Source organism: Doryrhamphus excisus, chromosome 5, assembly GCF_030265055.1.
Source record: "Doryrhamphus excisus isolate RoL2022-K1 chromosome 5, RoL_Dexc_1.0, whole genome shotgun sequence".
Lineage (NCBI taxonomy): Eukaryota > Metazoa > Chordata > Actinopteri > Syngnathiformes > Syngnathidae > Doryrhamphus > Doryrhamphus excisus.
The window spans coordinates 3,600,712-3,622,008 of record NC_080470.1 but is presented as its reverse complement, the minus strand read 5'-3'; the positions used below and the strand labels follow the sequence as shown (position 1 = coordinate 3,622,008).

The 21,297-nt window shown below is 37.5% G+C and overlaps 1 protein-coding gene across 4 annotated transcripts in view; it reads left to right on the top strand.

Moving 5' to 3' along the window:
- The first annotated feature begins 510 nt into the window (after positions 1-510).
- Positions 511-21,297, top strand: part of ptprc (protein tyrosine phosphatase receptor type C) — a 35,365-nt gene continuing 14,578 nt past the window's right edge. The window contains exons 1-21 of one of the 4 annotated variants that reach the window (XM_058072319.1): positions 511-617; positions 5,447-5,647; positions 5,783-5,877; positions 10,451-10,465; positions 11,810-11,890; positions 11,982-11,999; positions 12,137-12,403; positions 12,474-12,698; positions 12,777-12,893; positions 15,747-15,881; positions 15,963-16,127; positions 16,201-16,350; positions 18,118-18,332; positions 18,445-18,505; positions 18,592-18,700; positions 18,837-18,874; positions 20,015-20,112; positions 20,198-20,288; positions 20,383-20,459; positions 20,528-20,564; positions 20,652-20,749. In XM_058072319.1, the coding sequence (XP_057928302.1) occupies positions 5,814-5,877; positions 10,451-10,465; positions 11,810-11,890; positions 11,982-11,999; positions 12,137-12,403; positions 12,474-12,698; positions 12,777-12,893; positions 15,747-15,881; positions 15,963-16,127; positions 16,201-16,350; positions 18,118-18,332; positions 18,445-18,505; positions 18,592-18,700; positions 18,837-18,874; positions 20,015-20,112; positions 20,198-20,288; positions 20,383-20,459; positions 20,528-20,564; positions 20,652-20,749 (2,061 nt within the window). In that variant the 5' untranslated portion in view covers positions 511-617; positions 5,447-5,647; positions 5,783-5,813. Of the gene's footprint in view, positions 618-5,270; positions 5,364-5,446; positions 5,648-5,782; positions 5,878-10,450; positions 10,466-11,809; positions 11,891-11,981; positions 12,404-12,473; positions 12,699-12,776; positions 12,894-15,746; positions 15,882-15,962; positions 16,128-16,200; positions 16,351-18,117; positions 18,333-18,444; positions 18,506-18,591; positions 18,701-18,836; positions 18,875-20,014; positions 20,113-20,197; positions 20,289-20,382; positions 20,460-20,527; positions 20,565-20,651; positions 20,750-21,297 lie in introns of those variants that run through there. The other 3 variants (XM_058072317.1, XM_058072320.1, XM_058072321.1) reach the window with 3 other exon arrangements.

Genomic DNA, 21,297 nt, shown 5'->3' with positions numbered 1-21,297 from the left:
AATGTCATGTTTAAAAAAAAAAAAAAAACTCCTTGTATTGGATTTTTGTGTGCTTCTCATATAAACACACAAGGCCTGTTTGTGTATGCAGGGTTGAATCCAGGGTAGAGTTTGATTCCTGCATTCGCCTTTATGTTGTGTGTGTGTATATATATATTTTTGATATTACACATCAACATTTAATAGCAGAAAGAGGGCGGGAGCCGGCTGTTTTTTTTTTTTTTCACCTGAGTGTGAATGCACCAGATCTGTCACCATGCAGGGGGTAGAGAGAATGTCACGGAGGAGCTATGTCTTTCTTCATCGTGTATCCATCCACATAGTATTTTAATTGGCTTTTTTTTTCCTCCGCTGAAAAAAAAGAAGGAACAAAGGTGAGCGGAGGGATGAATCATAACCCGGTGGAGAGAATGCGCCGCTCCGGGTTTCTGTTTTCCGACGTGTCGTTATGAACGCCCCACACAATAAGAGCGGGAAAACTGGCGTCACCTGATTGTTGTCTCCTGAACCGGACAATGGAGCGGCTGACATTCCTTCCGTGTTGGATCAGGCTGTGTCATAGAAACCCGAGTCGTCGTCAGTCATTGGATGAAAATATAACCGCATAGAAAGCCAAGGTGTGTGTGCAATAATGTGGTGCGTGTGTGTTCGTGCGTTGTATGTTGATGGTTGATGTACAGGCCTGGAGGGCAAACGCTCCGGGCTGCTCTCGTTAAGAACCTGTCAGTCACTGGCAGAGAAGAACCACAAGGAGTCCAAATTGCAGCATTGAGGGTGTGTGCTGGTATGTGTACATGTGTTTGTGTATGGAGGAGAAAAAAAAACATGCATTCAGACTCTTAGCTGTCCCCTTCCGAAGTAAGCAGGGAGAAAAATATGGACTAAAGGAAGAGCCGTGTTGCTACATGATGCCACACTGCCCTCCAGTGGCTGGGAGCGGTTTTACACTCACATGTGAGTTGTGAAATTCACGAGGTGGGCGTGTTTTTTTTTTCTTTGTCACGCAATGCAAAATCAAACTCTGCAAGAGGAAGTGGGCGGGAGTGTAATTTTAACCAAAGTTGTAAGTTGCACTCAGGAGATGCATCGACAAAGTCATCCAAAAACTGTACACAGGACAGAAAAAGGAGAAGTGTAAAATATGTTTTTTTTTAATTATTATTTCTTGTCACTGCCCATCAAGTGTGGCTTTCTTTCTCAGTCAACCCAACTGAATCTACTGTCGCAAAAAGTATGATACTGAATAAGTGCAAAAAAAGTAGGACTATTCCCAAAATATACATTTTTTCATGTACCCCTGATGCCTCCTCTGAATGGACAGAGAATACACACAGCCTTCTAAATACAGATTTGAACATTTTTAGAGCACTCTAGACATGAAATAACACCCCTATAGTATCCACTGCACTCACATTGACCCAAAAAACATAAGAAATGATGGAAAATAAGTCATAAATAAGACATAATAAGACTCAAGTCAGCTTAATTTAGGCCGAAAAGTACAAAAAGCAGTCATCCCTGGATAAAATTAATCAGAACTGAATCTACTGTCGCAAAAAATATGATACTGAATAAGTGCAAAAAAAAATTAGGACTATTCCCAAAATAGAAATTTTTTCATGCACCCCTGATGCCTCCTCTGAATGGACAGAGAATACACAGACCTGTTTACAGCCTTCTAAATACAGATTTGAACATTGTTAGAGCTCTCTAGACATGAAATAACACCCCTATAGTATCCGCTGCACTCATATTAACCAAAATACATAATAAATGATGGAAAATAAGTCATAAATAAGACATAATAAGACTCACAAGTCAGCATTCGGAGTGTGATGGCTTATCAGTGTAACAATACTGACACCTAGTGACAAGTGTGGGATACTGCATCTCATCACAACGACTTTGAAAGCGTCTTCTGAATGCCTTATATTTATATTTAATGAAATTAGTCATTTTTATGCTTGAAAATGCTTAATTTAGGCCAAAAAGTACAAAAAGCAGTCAACCCTGGATAAAATTCATCAGAACTGAATCTACTGTCGCAAAAAGTATGATACTGAATAAGTGCAAAAAAAGTAGGACAATTCCCAAAATGGACATTTTTTCATGCACCCCTGATGGCTCCTCTGAATGGACAGAGAATACACAGACCTGTTTACAGCCTTCTGAATACAGATTTGAACATTTTTAGAGCGCTCTAGACATGAAATAACACCCCTATAGTATCCTCTGCACTTGTATTGGTAATGGTAATGGTTTTATTTCATTTGAACATGCATCAGATTACAATTGAATGCATCACATAATCAGTTCACAGTTCCACATGTCCAAAAGGAGTAGGAAGAAGCAAAGCTTATTAAATCCTACCCCTCCATCTGGTACTTTTACAATCAGTAACTGTTACATTTGTTCACTTCCTGCTTTCCATCATACAGTTTAAGGGTTTTTTTTGTTGTTGATTTTTTTTTGTCCCGTTTCCTCCCACATTCCAAAAACATGCTAGGTTAATTGGCGACTCCAAATTGTCCATAGGTATGAATGTGAGTGTGAATGGTTGTTTGTCTATATGTGCCCTGTGATTGGCTGGCCACCAGTCCAGGGTGTACCCTGCCTCTCACCCACAGACAGCTGGGATAGGCTCCAGCACCCCCCGCGACCCTCGTGAGGAAAAGCGGTAGAAAATGAATGAATTATCAATTCACTGACCGTGGCTCTTCACCGTTCAACTGTGGCGTTTTTGTGTCCTCGTTGAAGTGTGTTGCACCTGCTGTGGTGTTTGTTCCGTGTGGGTTCTGCCTTCCTTCGGTCCACGGGTACAGCTGGCTTTTGTCGTTGGTTTTGTTGGGGAGGGGGGCTTGCAGCTGTCGGAGTCGGGGTACTGTACTGCATCGGCGGCGAGCAACAATTTACTTCAATTCAATTCTGTTAGCTGTTAGCATATCATCAATATCTTTGCATGTGTCTTTAGTGTGACTTATTTGTACTGTCAAACTTTAAAATACATTTGGTTAAATATGTGCACGTTTGACCACTAATAGGCTGTACCCAACAGCATGATTTATTCATTGATTATATTCATATAAAACCCTGATAGGGTGAAGCTGCATAATTCAAGTGGTGAAGGACGACTGAACATTACGCATTTGTGTCGTCTTTTTAATAATATACTGTATAATCATCTAAGCCTGGAAAAGGAATAGGTCAAATAAATCATGAAGGGCCCAAAATTGTATCTTTGGCAACAAACCCACACAACTTTGGTACAAGGTGCATTATTAAAAAAAAAACCTTAAACTGTATTATGGAAAAAGCAGGAAGTGAACAAATGTAACAGTTACTGATTGTAAAAGTACCAGATGGAGGGGTAGGATTTAATAAGCTTTGCTTCTTCCTACTCCTTTTGGACATGTGGAACTGTGAACTGATTATGGGATGCATTCAATTGTAATCCGATGCATGTTCAAATGAAATAAAACCATTACCATTACACAACATTCTACCTGTTTGTCTACAGTGACTCACAATACACCTACAGGGTGTAAGTGCAGCAGTCTTTGCTTTAATCTCCTCCCACTGTTATCACTGTTGTGGCTGCACGGAAGAAGTCAGTCATTACTTGACTTGAACACTCTCCACGTGTCACCGCTTACTTAACGTGTGCATGAACACGTCACAGTTTCAATATATTTAGTAGATACAGTATCTATTTTATCATAAAAATACTGTATAAATAGTAGCAATTAGCGTTAGGTAATGGAAATGGTAATGGTTTTATTTCATTTGAACATGCATCAGATTACAATTGAATGCATCCCATAATCAGTTCACAGTTCCACATGTCCAAAAGGAGTAGGAAGAAGCACAGCTTATTAAATCCTACCCCTCCATCTGGTACTTTTACAATCAGTAACTGTTACATTTGTTCACTTCCTGCTTTCCATAATACAGTTTAAGGTTTTTATTTATTTATTTATTTTTTTGACACATCATGACTGGTTCAAGACTCTTCATCCTTGTATTTAGCAAACATATTTAGCAACGTATTGACCAAAAGACGTAATAAATGATGGAAAATAAGTCATAAATAAGACATAATAAGACTCACAAGTCAGTGTAACATTACTGACGTTGCATTACTGACACCTAGTGACCAGTGTGGAATACTGCATCTCATCACAATGACTTTAAAAGCGTCTTCTGAATGCCTTATATTTATACTTTAGTGAAATTAGTCAATCAGTAACTGTTACATTTGTTCACTTCCTGCTTTCCATAATACAGTTTAGTTGTTGTTTTTTTTTTTTTTATAATGCACTTCGTACCGAAGTACAGGGTGATATGACCATCCAATGACATAATGGGTACCATAGTAAGTGTCAATATAGTGATATATATAGCACATCATGACTGGTTCAAGACTCAAGTAGGATTCTTAATTTTTGGAATGGAATATTTATTCAAAGCTACAGCATAGAAAGCCTGTTTACAGCCTTCTAAATATGTTTTTAAACATCATTAGAGCCCGCTAGGCATGAAATAACACACATCATCCATTTATTTTCCATGCCGCTTATCCTCAGTCGGCTCTCAAGGGTATGCTGGAGCCTATCCCAGCTGACTTTAGGCAAGAGAGGCGGGGTACACCCTGGACTGGTACACATGTGCACCCAAGTAATAATGCACTGTAAATGGTTTTAACTGTGGTGAGACCAACCATGTTGTTGCTGAGGTTCACATTGGGAGTGACCAGGATGGATAGGATCAGGAACAATTACATCACAGAGACATTACATGTTAGAGACCTCGTAGATAAAGTCAGAGGGGCCAGACTGAGATGTCCAGAGGAGGTTTATGGCTGTAGTGAAGGAGGACATGAAGGTAGAGACAGATCCAGAAGACAGGGTTGGATGGAGGAGATTGATTTGCTGTGGCGAACCCTGAAGGGAAAAGCCCAAAGAGAAAGAAGAATAAATAGTTTAATGGTTGTTGGTTTATGTGACCAACAACCATTGTGACAAATTGTTCCTGATTTCAAGATGTGGAAACTCTTAACACAGGAAGTCCATATTTAGACATGCTAAAAATGTGATCTATTAGCTGTAGCATTAATATCCATACCTTCAAAAAAATAAAATTTGCAGGTGTTAAATGTAAGAACTATATTTATATGCAAAATAAAGTCAAACTAAATCAATGAACACAACTTGAAATTAATAAAGTTTGGATCTTTTGAATAAAAAATAATAACAACATGGAGGGCGGAGTCCAAAAGAAGAGGACCTTGGAGATGTTTCACTTCTGTTTGCCTGTTGCCTCATTCTCAACATTCCGCTAAAAGTCTGATTCCCAGCAAGGCACATGTGAGTGAACATAAAATATGGAAAAGTATCATTTGTGTTTTAAAAAAAAAAAAAAAATTAACTGATTTTTTTTTTTTTTCCAGTCAGATGGCTTTCACACATACTAGATGAGGACTTCCTGTTCTGGGTGACAGTGCTGAAATGAAGCTTCCTGTCACCAAACGTTAAGGTGAAGGCAGCTTAATTCAGCCTGACATCACTCTCACTTCACTTGAGGACCAAGGCGAGGTTTTTCGGCTTTGAGGAACGAGTCCAGGAAGCTGCCTCAACTGATAAGACTTCTAGTATGTCCTCTTAAATGTCCTCTTTCCGTTCTTTCCTCATGTTGACTTGTTGGTAGTTGGATGAGGACCGGTTGAGTGTGGTGGTGTGAGTTTTTGTCATTTTTGTTTCTCGCCCCCCCCCCCCCCCCTCGCTAGGTGACGTGTGTAGGGTGTTTTGGGGGCACACATGGAAGGTCGGTGTCGTCTCAGGACCCTGCTGCTGTGGGCTGCTGTCATCGCTTTGTCCCACTGTAAGTAACCATTGACCCTCACGAAGGGCGTGGGAGGCCCTTCTTGTGAATGTCACTTTTTCTTTAAAAAAAAAAATTATGAATTTATTTTAATAATTAATTATTAACAGTCAGTGTGAGATTATTTAATTTACAGTTTGTACGCCCACAAAAAAGGACAGCTTGAGCAAATATGGTGACGTTTTTGACAAAGTTGTGTTTCTGTTCTGCTTTGTATGAGGTTGTGGGTGTGACATGGCATAAGTATGTGTGCGAATTTATGGCCGTCAAGTACGTTGCGATCCGAGCCGATAAACGTGGAAATGTGTGTAAGTTTGCCGCATACAATGTATGTCTGCAGTCAATCATGGTGAAAAGGTATCACGGTATGTAGTATGTAGTGTTTCCTCATAGGACTGCAGGCGAGTGGTGTCGCTGGTAGGGTAAATGATGATTACTTTAATGAGACAAAAAGTGAGTAATACGTGTGAGTAATACTTTAAATGTATTGAATTTATAAGGCATCTTTGAGTAAAGTTCTTGTATCGTTTATCTTATAGCCGGGCCGAGTGCCTGGTTTTTGGGAATCACAATGATAATTATTGGACATATCAGCATAAAAATAAAAAAAATAAAAAATTATATAATTTATTTAATTTTAAAAATAGTTTTTATTGTATATATATATATATATATATATATATATATATATATATATATATATATATATGAATTTATTTTTTTTAAATAAAATTATAAAAAATAATAAAAAATAACATTATTTTAAAAAATTACATTCATATATATATATATATACTATAAAAATTATTTAAAAAAATTATATATATACTATATATATAGTGTATATATATAGTATATATATACTATATATATACTATAAAAAATATAAACTATATATATATAGTATATATATACTATATGTACACACTATATATATAAAAATATTTTTATTTTTATGCTGATATGTCCGATATATATATATATATATATATACATATATATATATATATATATATATATATATACATATATATATATATATATATATATATATATATATATATACATACATATATATATATATACATATATATATACATATATATATATATAAATATATATATATACATATATATATATATATACATATATATATATACATATATATATACATATATATATATATATACATATATATATATATATATATATATATATATATATATATATATATATATATATATGTATAACATAAAAAATATTCATATTTTTTCCCGATTTTGAAAACCGATTTTAAAAAATGCTGTATACAACACATATGTATTCATTCCACCACAGAAGAGAAGTCATGTTACACATATCAGTATCGATATCGGACATTGAGAGTTGGACAATTTCAGCATATCGTTTTTTGGCCAAAAAAAAGGCCAATATCGGATATCCCTAATACTAATGAATAATATTATAAGTCATGGGTATAAGTTATTTTATTAAGTTTCACTTTTGTCTCTCTCTGTGCGTTTACGGCCCGCTGAATGAAATCCGAATGCTTAACAAACAAACGACATGTAAAAATGTTTCATTTAGCTGTATTATCACATATTTATTAATTCTTACTGATTGAGATGTGAGAAAATGTACAAATATTTTTTGGACCAAAAATCTGATATCTTAGAACAGTAGTAGTATAGTAGTATCTAGTATGTCCATGGATACTACACACTGTCTATTTATACAGTCGTATGAGTGTTTGCCCCCTTCCCAATTTGATATTTTTAACATCTTTGACATCATCAAAATATTAGTCAATGACAACACAACTGAACACAAAGGGCAGTTTTTAAATGAAATGTTTTATTATTACATAATAACAAACTGAAATTAATTGAGATCTATCGGTCTGGAAAAGGTTACAAAGCCATTTCTAAAGTTTTGGGACTCCAGCAAACCACAGCGAGAGCCATTATCCACAAATAGCGAAAACATGTAAGAGCGGTGAACCTTCCCAGGAGTATCCGGCCAACCAAAATGACCGCTTAAGTACAGCGACAACTCATCTAAGAGGTCACAAAAGACCCCACAACAACATCCCAAAAACTGCAGACCTCACTTGCCTCAGTTAAGGTCAGTGTTCATGAGTCCACCATAAGAAAGACACCAAAACGGCCTGCATGGAAAAATTCCAAGACCTCAACCCCGATTAACAAAAAAAAAACATTAAGGCTCGTCTCAATTTTGCCAGAAAACATCTTGATGATTCTTTTGACTTTTGGGAAAATACACCTGGACTGGTCGCCAGCCAATCACAGGGCACATATAGACAAACAACCATTCACACTCACATTCATACCTATGGACAATTTGGAGTCGCTAATTAACCTAGCATGTTTTTGGAATGTGGGAGGTAGCCGGAAGCCGGAGTACCCGGAGAAAACACATGCATGGGCAGAGCATGCAAACGTCACACAGAGAGGGTGGAATTGAACTCCGGTCTCCTAGCTGCGGGCCTGCGTGCTAACCACTTAATCACCGTGCAGCCCACCGAGCTAATCGGTTGGCCTCTTAATTTATTTTTTAAAAACTTAAGGAGCCAAAAATGTACCACTTCCACACGGAATGGGAGAACTTTTTTCCTCTCTGTAATGTCAGATATGCCATGGCTGATTTAATGCCGCAACAAGGTAATGTAATGCGAGGTAACGTCTCAATGTTTTGGCCGAGGGTGGAATCAAACTCGGGTCTTGTGCTCACCACTAAACAAGGTGTTATTGTAGTTTTTCATTTATTCATTCATTCATTTTCTACCGCTTTTTCCTCACGAGGGTCACGGGGGGTGCTGGAGCCTATCCCAGCTGTTTTCATGCGAGAGGCGGGGTACACCCTGGACTGGTGGCCAGCCAATCACAGGGCACATATAGACAAACAACCATTCACACTCACATTCATACCTATGGACAATTTGGAGTTGCCAATTAACCTAGCATGTTTTTGGAATGTGGGAGGAAACCGGAGTACCCGGAGAAAACCCACGCATGCACGGGGAGAACATGCAAACTCCACACAGAGATGGCCGAGGGTGGAATTGAACCCTGGTCTCCTAGCTGTGAGGTCTGCGCGCTAACCACTAGATCGCCGTGCCGCCCATAAGGGAACTTAATTGAATATTTATACTTATAGTCCACTTGATTCAGGGCCAAACAAGTCAGTTGATTTTGGATCATCTGCACATGATCGTCATTTGAGTGTGGAATTGAACCCCGGTCTTGTAGCTGTGTGGCCTGCACGCTAACCACTCGTCCCAAATGTTAACCATAGAATGGTCAGTCCTTTATATAGCATATATTATACTGGTCCTGGTGGCGTACATATACTATATATACTATACTATATACACCAGCTTGACCACTTCCGTGTTGCATTCAGTGTTGTCCTCACTTCCTGTCTGAATGGAGCTGAGTGAGGGCTGAGCAGACAGACTCAGAACTCAAGTAAATGACTTGAGAAGTGGGGGGGAAAAAAAGGGGAAGCACAAAAATGAAGAAGTGACTGTAGTTCAGAAATGTTGGGCCGGCTGTACCAACTAAATCGGTTTCTTCAAGTGAGTGTACTTGTCGAAATGCTGAAATACAAAATCATTTGATGGCGGAATAAAAATAATAGAAGCGTACAGACGGCGATACCCGCTCAGTGTATCGACATGTGAAAGCTTTTCACTGCGGAACGACAAGACAAAGCGTTAGGTGGTGAAATGTCAGTGCGAGGAGCATGCATCACCAGAGCAAAACCACATCCTGATTGTCGCAGTTCAAACCCATCACTTGTTGACTTTTGTGCACCCAATGTTTCATTACCTCCTACAGGTTAATCACATCCAAGTTTGTATATTTTCAGGATATTATTTTCAACTAGTAATTTAAAAAAAAAAATCAATGTGAACTTGTGTTTTTTTTTTTCTAAAGTGAAACCAAATGTGGGCGTGCAAAGCAGGAAATTGTGGTCTGCTTTCTGAAATGATGATTTTGGCTATGTGGCGCTTGCTCTCTTCTTTTTTTTTTACGATTCACTTCTTAACGGGACTGTATGCATCTTATTTTAATCAATAAGAAGTTATTGTTTTTTTAATGCTCAAGATTAGACGCATGCAATACAGAAAATTATATATAAATGTTAACACTTAAGGGGAAAAAAGTGGGCTAATAAATTGACAATAAAAACACAAATACGGACAACAACAGATGGAATTATACAGCACTCTACCACAAGCAATGAAGTCTGTAAAATTAAATAATAGTAAAAAAAAAAAAAAAAAAAAAAAAAAAAAAAAATATATATATATATATATATATATATATATATATATATATATATATATATATATATATATATATATATATATATATATATATATATATACTACCAATATAAACATACAAAAAAGTGTATGTCCTGAAATGAACACCTCTCATGTTTGAATTCCATGTATTGCTGTATGCAAATGTACTAAAGTTGTGTCTTGACAAACAATGATGTGCTTTTTTTTTTAAAACGAGTACTTCTTTGTTTTCATTTCCAGGTCAAAACATATCAGGTGAGTGACAATCCATAGTATTTAACGTTATTATATAATGAATTATTAATTATATAAATATATAATTAAAATATAATTATTTTTTACATAATTATAAAAACATTTTCTTCAGTAATATTTGCTATTTAAAATGAGCTACTGAGCTATTTAAAATCTTCAGTGTTTGTTCAATGTTGCCACTGTCATTAATTATATCATTATAAAATATTATGAATTAAAATATATAATTAAATATATATAAAGTTTTTAAATAAATTCTAGAAATTAATTATATAAAGTAATTAATTATTACTTATATAAATATATAATTAAAATATAATTATTTTTTACATAATTATAAAAACATTTTCTTAAGTAAAATTTGCTATTTAAAATGAGCTACTGAGCTATTTAAAATCTTCAGTGTTTGTTCAATGTTGCCACTGTCATTAATTATATCATTATAAAATATTATGAATTAAAATATATAATTAAGTATATAAACATTTTTATAAATTAATTATATAAAGTAATTAATTATATAAATATATAATTTAAATATAATAATTTTTTATCTAATTGTAAAAAAACATTTTCTTAAGTAAAATTTGCTATTTAAAATGAGCTACTGAGCTATTTAAAATCTTCAGTGTTTGTTCAATGTTGCCACTGTCATGAATTAGATCATTATAAAATATTATGAATTAAAATATATAATTAAATATATAAACATTTTTATAAATTCTATAAATTAATTATATAAAGTAATTAATTATATAAATATATAATTTAAATATAATAATTATTTATATAATTGTAAAAAACATTTTCTTAAGTAAAATTTGCTATTTAAAATGAGATACTGAGCTGTTTAAAATCTTCAGTGTTTGTTCAATGTTGCCAATAATTACATCATTATAAATTCTATAAATTTATTATATAAAGTAATTAATTATTAATTATATAAATATATAATTAAAATATAATAAATTTTTATATAATTATAAAAAACATTTTTTTAAGTAAAATTTGCTATTTAAAATGAGCTACTGAGCTGTTTAAAATCTTCAGTGTTTGTTCAATGTTGCCACTGTCATGAATTAGATCATTATAAAATATTATGAATTAAAATATATAATTAAATATATAATTTTTTAAAAATAAATTCTCTAAATTAATTATATGAATTATATGAATATATAATTAAAATATAATAAATGTTTATATAATTATAAAAACATTTTCTTCAGTAAAATTTGCTAAATTTGTACAACGGTATAGAGAGATGTGTATTAAAAGCCTGTGTAATGCCTCTAATGTAAGCGTGTGACATCTTCATCGTCTCATGAATCACATTCTTTTCAGACTCAAATGATTCAAACACAAGCCCGGTACAACCTCCAGGAAACGTTCCTCGGATCTCCAATGACACGGAGGCCACAAACAGTGAGTCTTGTCTTTATTTTGAATGATCGTTTAGCATATTATGTGAGGATGAGCTGATATTGTCCCTATCCTTTTTCCCATCAATATACAGCCTCTGAAACCATCCAGTGTGAGTAGTATTCGCCTTAAGGTGATCCTCTGTTTACTGGTTTGGTTTGTATCCCGAGGATTACCTGTAAATTAATTAAACATCTCCTGCTGTTCCGGTTTTCAAGATTGACATTGTTGTGTTTTTGCACCGTACAGGCTCCTACACCGTGACACCGATAAAGTACGGTTTTAGGTTCAACATCATCAGCTCTGCCGCTGGCATGTACGACATTGTTTTGATCGAAAACGGCCTGCCGCTGACAAGAAACTCGAACACCACATCGGTCAACGTCACGCACCTGAAACCCTGCACTGGATATGAGCACAGCGTTACATATCGCAGTGGCGACGACAAGGAAGCAAAACAAGGAGTTCTTTGCAACTTTACAAACCCGATACCAAAGACGTTTACAGTGAATATACGTGAGTAAAATAAGATATTTGCAGTTAATATCAGACATTTATTAATGAGACACTTCCATGCATATTATAGATAAAAGTGATGTCACCAATGACACCGCCAATGGTTGTCTTTGGTTGTCTTCTGAGTGGAACATCAGCACTTCACTGTCACTTCCTGAAGATTTTCATATGGAGATCGCCGGCAATGACGTGTGCATCAGGCCGGCCTATAGCGCCATTTGCTCTGAATTCACAACAAACTTAATATTTGCAAGAAATTGTACTCCCTACGACTTGACGACGTTCTTCAGTGCTGGTATAGTAATGTTCAACGATGTAGGTACATCATGGCGACCTGTTTTCACACTTACTTCCTGTTGGTTGTCTTTTACAGATGTTTTTTTAACTCCAGATGAGATAAAGCAGAATTTTACCATGACAATTCCTTCAAATATCACAGCCTATTTACCCCCCAAGTGCACCAATCACTCCACTGTTTACGTCTGTGAGGGTAAGTAGATACACTAGCTGTGACATTAATGTGTCGATATACAGTCATGCCTCGTTTAACGCAGTCAGTTGGTTCCAGACCCGACCGTGATAAGTATTTTTTTGTTTATAAATAAATATACATTTTTGTAGTTAAAGCATCCTTCAAAATAAGAATTTTAGCGTTATTAGAGCACTCTAGACATGAAATAACACCCCTATAGTCACTTTTACACTCGTATTACCCAACAAAGTAGCCATACAATTAGTTTTCTTGTTTATAAATAAATATACATTTTTGTTGTTTGTAGAGCATCCTTCAAAATAAGAATTTCAGCGTTATTAGAGCACTCTAGACATGAAATAACACCCCTATAGTCACTTTTACACTTGTATTACCCAATAAAGTAGCCATACAATTAGTTTTCTTGTTTATAAATAAATATACATTTTTGTTGTTTATAGAGCATCCTTCAAAATAAGAATTTCAGCGTTATTAGAGCACTCTAGACATGAAATAACACCCCTATAGTCACTTTTACACTCGTATTACCCGATAAAGTAGCCATACAATTAGTTTTCTTGTTTATAAATAAATATACATTTTTGTTGTTTGTAGAGCATCCTTCAAAAGTGTTTTTTTTAGCGTTATTAGAGCACTCTAGACATGAAATAACACCCCTATAGTCACTTTTACACTCGAATTACCCAATAAAGTAGCCATACAATTAGTTTTCTTGTTTATAAATAAATATACATTTTTGTTGTTTGTAGAGCATCCTTCAAAATAAGAATTTCAGCGTTATTAGAGCCCTCTAGACATGAAATAACACCCCTATAGTCACTTTTACACTCGTATCACCCAATAAAGTAGCCATACAATTAGTTTTCTTGTTTATAAATAAATATACATTTTTGTTGTTTGTAGAGCATCCTTCAAAATAAGAATTTCAGCGTTGTTAGAGCATTCTAGACATGAAATAACACCCCTATAGTCACTTTTACACTCGTATTACCCAATAAAGTAGCCATACAATTAGTTTTCTTGTTTATAAATAAATATACATTTTTGTTGTTTGTAGAGCATCCTTCAAAATAAGAATTTTAGCGTTATTAGAGCACTCTAGACATGAAATAACACCCCTATAGTCACTTTTACACTCGTATTACCCAATAAAGTAGCCATACAATTAGTTTTCTTGTTTATAAATAAATATACATTTTTGTTGTTTGTAGAGCATCCTTCAAAATAAGAATTTCAGCGTTATTAGAGCACTCTAGACATGAAATAACACCCCTATAGTCACTTTTACACTCGTATCACCCGACAAAGTAGCCATACAATTAGTTTTCTTGTTTATAAATAAATATACATTTTTGTTGTTTGTAGAGCATCCTTCAAAATAAGAATTTCAGCGTTATTAGAGCATTCTAGACATGAAATAACACCCCTATAGTCACTTTTACACTCGTATCACCCAATAAAGTAGCCATACAATTAGTTTTCTTGTTTGTAAATAAATATACATTTTTGTTGTTTGTAGAGCATCCTTCAAAATAAGAATTTTAGTGTTATTAGAGCACTCTAGACATGAAATAACACCCCTATAGTCACTTTTACACACGTTTGTAGAGCATCCTTCAAAATAAGGATTTCAGCGTTATTAGAGCACTCTAGACATGAAATAACACCCCTATAGTCACTTTTACACTCGTATCACCCGATAAAGTAGCCATGCAATAAGCCATTTGAGACATAAATAAGACATGAGCGGCATTATTATCTATGTTTATCTATTTATCTATGTAACATTACTGACACCTAGTGACCGGTGTGGAATACTGCATATCAACAGCATGTATTTGAAGGCATCTTCTGAATTATTGATAGAGTTGTCCCTTATTTATCTCAGTTAATTGGTTCCACAATTGACAGAGCTGTGGAAATGAGAAATAACAATAAATATCAATGTTCAAATATTATTCCACAGCAGAAACCACGTAACGGATTCACGGTTGGCCCTTTTGTGTTTTTTCAGAAATTAATTAATACATGACTGCTGTTTCCTGGTAGATTATGGTCTGTTATTAGTCCGGTATTATTAGTATTTTGGTCACTAGGCAGCAGTAATGGCACAAAACATTGAGACATTACCTCGCATTACATACATTACCTTAACACTGCATGCAAGTCAGCTATGGCATATCTGACATTAAAGAGAGGAAAAAAGTTATCCTATTCCGTGTGGAAGTGGTAAGTTTTTGGCTCCTTAAGTTTGGGAAAAAATAAATTAGATATACAATACAATATATATATATACAATATATATACAGTAAACCCCGGATATATCGGACTCGGATATATCGGAAATTTGCTCACAACGGACAGATAAAAAAGAACCAATTTTTCTGTAATGCATTTCCAATAAAAATTCATTGCATATATCGGATTTTTTATAACGGATTTCGCCTATTTCGGACAAAATCTCCAGTCCCGTTCCAATGCATTTCCATGAAATTTCCCTCGCATATATCGGATGGCCGCATCGTGGCGCTCCGATTCGCCGAATCGTGACAGGCCGCTATACGACGTCATTTGCAGCGTTTGCAGCGTTGCCTGCGCGTCCAGGTACATTGGAAACATAGTCAAGGAAGTGCCTTTTTATAACGGATAAAATCCGATTTACGCATATATCGGATCTAAATCCGATATATGCGTAAAACGGACATTTTCCGGTATATGCATATAACGGATTTCGCTTATATCGGACAAAACCAGTGGGAACAATTGAATCCGATATATCCGAGGTTTACTGTATATATAAGTTCCAGCACTTTGTGACCCATACCGATATCGACTTATGTCTCTCCTCAGACATGGACGTCAGTAAAGTCAGCATAAATGTGTCTCATCTCGAACCTTTCACAAACTACAACTGTACCGGTCACATCATGGAGCACAATGTCACCATCGCAACGCTACCGCCTCTCCTGGTCAGGATTGACTGCGGTACGTTGGAATAAGCCTCAAACGACGACTTTGCAAAATAAGCTTTTCAGCCCTTAAAGATGTTTTGTTCCTCATCCACAGATCTTCAGATACAAATTACAAACTCTCATGTGACTCCTGAATCCATCGAACTGGAGTGGACGACAGAAAGTCAAAATTGTAGAGGTATCGCTTCTGAATTTCAAGAACTATCATATGAATGCAGCTGTGTGCCTCAAATAGAGGAAAAGAAGAAGTCTGGAAAAAGTAAGTAAGCCATATGGACGCTGGTGTTGTTGACATTAAATGTGTTTTAAGAAGTAAATAATATACTTTTCAGGTATGGCAAGCAAACACCCAGACCCTATTGGATGTACTGTTACCGGTTTGAGTCCGTACACTTCGTATATTTGTACGATCCACCCCACTTACAGAAATAAGCATATTGGCCAAGTAACCACTGGAGATCCATTGGATACTGCCATTGGAGGTAAGTGGCAAAAAGACAATGGCTGTGTTCGAAACCGCATACTAACTAATGGTAATGGTAATGGTTTTATTTCATTTGAACATGCATCCGATTACAATTGAATGCATCACATAATCAGTTCACAGTTCCACATGTCCAAAAGGAGTAGGAAGAAGCATAGCTTATTAAATCCTACCCCTCCATCTGGTACTTTTACAATAAGTAACTGTTACATTTGTTCACTTCCTGCTTTCCTAATATAGTTTAAGGTTTTTTTTGTTTTTTATTTTTGTTATTTTTGTCGAATCAGTTCCCAGTTCCACATGTCCAAAAGGAGTAGGAAGAAGTAAAGCTTATTAAATCCTACCCCTCCATCTGGTACTTTTACAATCAGTAACTGTTACATTTGTTCACTTCCTGCTTTCCTAATATAGTTTAAGTTTTTTGGGGTTTTTGTTTTTGTTTTTGTTTTTTTGTTTTTTTGTCACGTACCGAAGTACGAGGTGATATGAGCATCCAATGACATAATGGGTACCATAGTAAGTGTCAATATAGTGATATATATAGCACATCATGACTGGTTCAAGACTCTTCATCCTTGTATTTAGCAAACATCAACTGCTTGTATTGTTTCTTGAATTGGCTCATCGTTGTGCATTGTTTGACTTCCTTACTCAATGTACCCTGCTGGTATAGGCTCCAGCATACCCCACGACGCTAGTGAAGATAATACCTCTGACAGTCTAGGGTTTAATGATGAAAACTTGAAATTGTCACCAATAATTTGAAATGTGGCTGCACGGCGATCGAGTGGTTAGAGCGCAGACCTCACAGCTAGGAGACCCGAGTTCAATCCCACTCTCGGCCATCTCTGTGTGGAGTTTGCATGTTCTCCGCGTGCATGCGTGGGTTTTCTCCGGGTACTCCGGTTTCCTCCCACATTCCAAAAACATGCTAGGTTAATTAGCCACGCCAAATTGTCCATAGGTATGAATGTGAGTGTGAATGGTTGTTTGTCTATATGTGCCCTGTGATTGGCTGGCGACCAGTCCAGGTTGTATCCCGCCTCTCGCCCGAATACAGCTGGGATAGGCTCCAGCACCCCCGCGACCCTCGTGAGGATAAGCGGTAGAAAATGAACGAATGAATGTTTTAGCATGCGTACATCGCCTTATGGTGTGGAAAATACGGTACTTAATTCTATGCTTGATCAAACGTACTTAAGTTTTGTCAGATCAAATCTTGATCGTGAGCGTGCAGGCCTCACACCTAGGAGACCCGAGTTCAATTCCACCCTCGGCCATCTCTGTGTGGAGTTTGTTGTGCCCTGTGATTGGCTGGCGACCAGTCTAGGGTGTACCCCGCCTCTCGCCCGAAGATAGCTGGGATAGGCTCCAGCACCCCCGCGACCCTCGTGAGGATAAGCGGTAGAAAATGAACGAATGAATGTTTTAGCATGCGTACATCGCCTTATGGTGCGGAAAATACGGTACTTAATTCTATGCTTGATCAAACGTACTTAAGATTTGTCAGATCAAATCTTGATCGTGAGCGTGCGGGCCTCACAGCGAGGAGACCCGAGTTCAGTTCCACCCTCGGCCATCTCTGTGTGGACTTTGTTGTGCCCTGTGATTGGCTGGCCACCAGTCCAGGGTCCCCCCGCGACCCTCGTGAGGATAATCGGTAGAAAATGAATGAATGAATCCTGATCGTTGTGTAAAACTTCAAAACATGATATTAGCGTCCACTATGTTTCAAACGTTTCTAAAAGTTTTGATTTCACCCCAGTGCCAGACGGCGTAACTGACCTGAAAGCAACCACTGTTGAAAACAACGAGATTCAAGTGACTTGTCAACATTCAAATCAATTCAATGGGCCAAACAATGCATTCATTGCAATACTCCGCCGGGATGGTAGTAAAATGGCGGAAAGCGAGCAGAGGAAAACAATCTGTGAGTTCCTCTTCACAGATTTGAGCTACTCTACGACCTATCACGTGGAGGTGCGTACATTCCATTTAAACTTCTGTGTGATTTGAAGTTTTTGTTATTTTCCCACATTCTTTTTGGGGAGTCCTGTATAGTTCCTGTAAAAGACCTGCTCTGCTGTTTCAGGTGTTGGCCTCCAACAAGGATTTCAACAGCTCAATCTCGCAAGACACCACTGATACTCGTTGTATGTGTGTGTTTTTTTTCCGTACATGGAAATTTACCTAGCACTGTAAATATACTCTATCTAAGATTGTGTTGTTTATTTTGCAGACAATGACAAAGCCCTCACTGGGTTTCTTATCTTCCTCATCATTTTCACATCCGTGGCACTGCTCGTGGTTCTCTACAAGATCTACGTCGTTAAACGCCAAAGGTCCCGGTAGGTATTTTTCGCTAACTTGTTCCTAAAGTTAGCACCGTTCAACTTTTACAAAGCTGATTGCATTTATAACTGTGTCATATTTTGGTTCTGCTAACATCATATGAACTTTTATTTTATTTTGATTTGCTTGCAGAGACATGAGTGAAAACCTGCTTCTTATTCCCAATGCAAGTAAGTACAGAAAATAGCTATGGACAATTTTGACAAAATAAGAAGCCAAAAAGTTACCACTTCCACACAAAATAGGAGGAGAACTCATTCATTCATTCGTCCATTTTCTACCGCCTTTCCTCACGAGGGTCGCGGGGGTGCTGGAGCCTCTCCCAGCTGTATTGGGGCGAGAGGCGGGGTACACCCTGGACTGGTGGCCAGCCAATCACAGGGCACATATAGACAAACAACCATTCACACTCACATTCATACCTATGGACAATTTGGAGTCACCAATTAACCTAGCATGTTTTTGGAATGTGGGAGGAAACCGGAGTACCCGGAGAAAACCCACGCATGCACGGGGAGAACATGCAAACTCCACACAGAGATGGCAGAGGGTGGGGAAAGACAAAATAAGAAGCCAAAAAGTTACCACTTCCACACAAAATAGGAGGAGAACTCATTCATTCATTTTCTACCGCTTATCCTCACGAGGGTCGCGGGGGTGCTGGAGCCTATCCCAGCTGTATTGGGGCGAGAGGCGAGGAACACCCTGGACTGGTGGCCAGCCAATCACAGGGCACATATAGACAAACAACCATTCACACTCACATTCATACCTATGGACAATTTGGAGTCGCCAATTAACCTAGCATGTTTTTGGAATGTGGGAGGAAACCGGAGTACCTGGAGAAAACCCACGCATGCACGGGGAGAACATGCAAATTCCACACAGGGATGGCCGAGGGTGGAATTGAACCCTTGGCTCCTAGCTGTTAGGTCTGCGCGCTAACCACTCGACCACCGTGCAGCCTATTATTATTATTCATTCATTCCTTCATTTTCTACCGCTTTTTCCTCACGAGGGTCGCGGGGGTGCTGGAGCCTATCCCAACTGTCTGTCTGAGAGGCGGGGAACACCCTGGACTGGTCACCAGCCAATCACAGGGCACATATAGACAAACAACCATTCACACTCACATTCATACCTATGGACAATTTGGAGTCGCCAATTAACCTAGCATGTTTTTGGAATGTGGGTGGAATTGAACTCAGGTCTCCTAGCTGTGAGGTTTGCGTGCTAACCACTCGTCGTGCAGCCTATTATTATTATTATTCACTCGAAAAAGTCATTTCTGTGATGGTGTGTTCTTACAGAGAGCCTTTCCGTGGAACCAATTGAAGCTGACACATTGCTGGAAGCATACAAAAGGAAGCTGGCTGATGAGGGACGCCTTTTTCTGGCTGAGTTTCAGGTTTTGTGCATTGTTTTTTGTTGGGATTATAATTTGTTACCCAGGGAGGGGCATACAGTCAAAGATTATATTATTATGCTTTCAGAGCATCCCGAGAATTTTTACACGGTACTCCATGAAAGAAGCCAAAAAACCTTACAATGCCGTCAAGAACCGCTATGTGGACATCCTACCATGTAAGTGACTTTTTTTTTTTAAATTGATCAGCGTTTCATTAAAAGTAATAAAAAACAGTTTACAACCATACTGAATATGTTCTCTCTTGTATAGACGATTACAACCGAGTCCAGCTGAGAACAGGAAATGGAGAAGCCGGCTGCGACTACATCAACGCCAGCTTCGTCGATGTACGAGTCACTTTTGCTTGCATTCTGTGTGAAAGGTGCAAACTTATTGAATGTGTCTTCCTGTGCAGGGATACAACGAATCCAAGAAATACATTGCAGCTCAAGGTACCAAAGTGTTCTCTGTCTTGCACTTGCACTTAGTCCTGTGTGTACTAAGTGTGCATGGTTGTGTGTGTCTTATGTCTGCTTCAGGCCCAAAGGAGGAAACTGTGTGCGACTTCTGGAGAATGATCTGGGAGCAGCAATCTTCTATCATTGTCATGGTAACACGCTGCGAGGAGGGAAACAAGGTAGTTTAACATGAAACACAAACACAATTGACCTCATACAGGTTGAAAGTTCAATTTCATTCATTCATTCATTCATTCATTTTTCCTCATGAGGGTCGCGGGGGTGCTGGAGCCTATCCCAGCTGTCTTGGGGCGAGAGGCGGGGCACACCCTGGGACTGGTGGCCAGCCAATCACAGGGCACATATAGACAAACAACCATTCACACTCACATTCATACCTATGGACAATTTGGAGTCGCTAATTAACCTAGCATGTTTTTGGAATGTGGGAGGAAACCGGAGTACCTGGAGAAAACCCACGCATGCACGGGGAGAACATGCAAACATCACACAGAGAGGGTGGAATTGAACTCCGGTCTCCTAGCTGTGGGGCCTGCGTGCTAACCACTTGTCCGCCCGCCGTGCAGCCCACCGAGCTAATCAGTTGGCCTTTAATTTATTTTTTCCAAACTTAAGGAGCCAAAAACTTACCACTTCCACACGGAATAGGAGAACTTTTTTTACTTTTTTCCGCCTCTCGCCCAAGGACAGCTGGGATAGGCTCCAG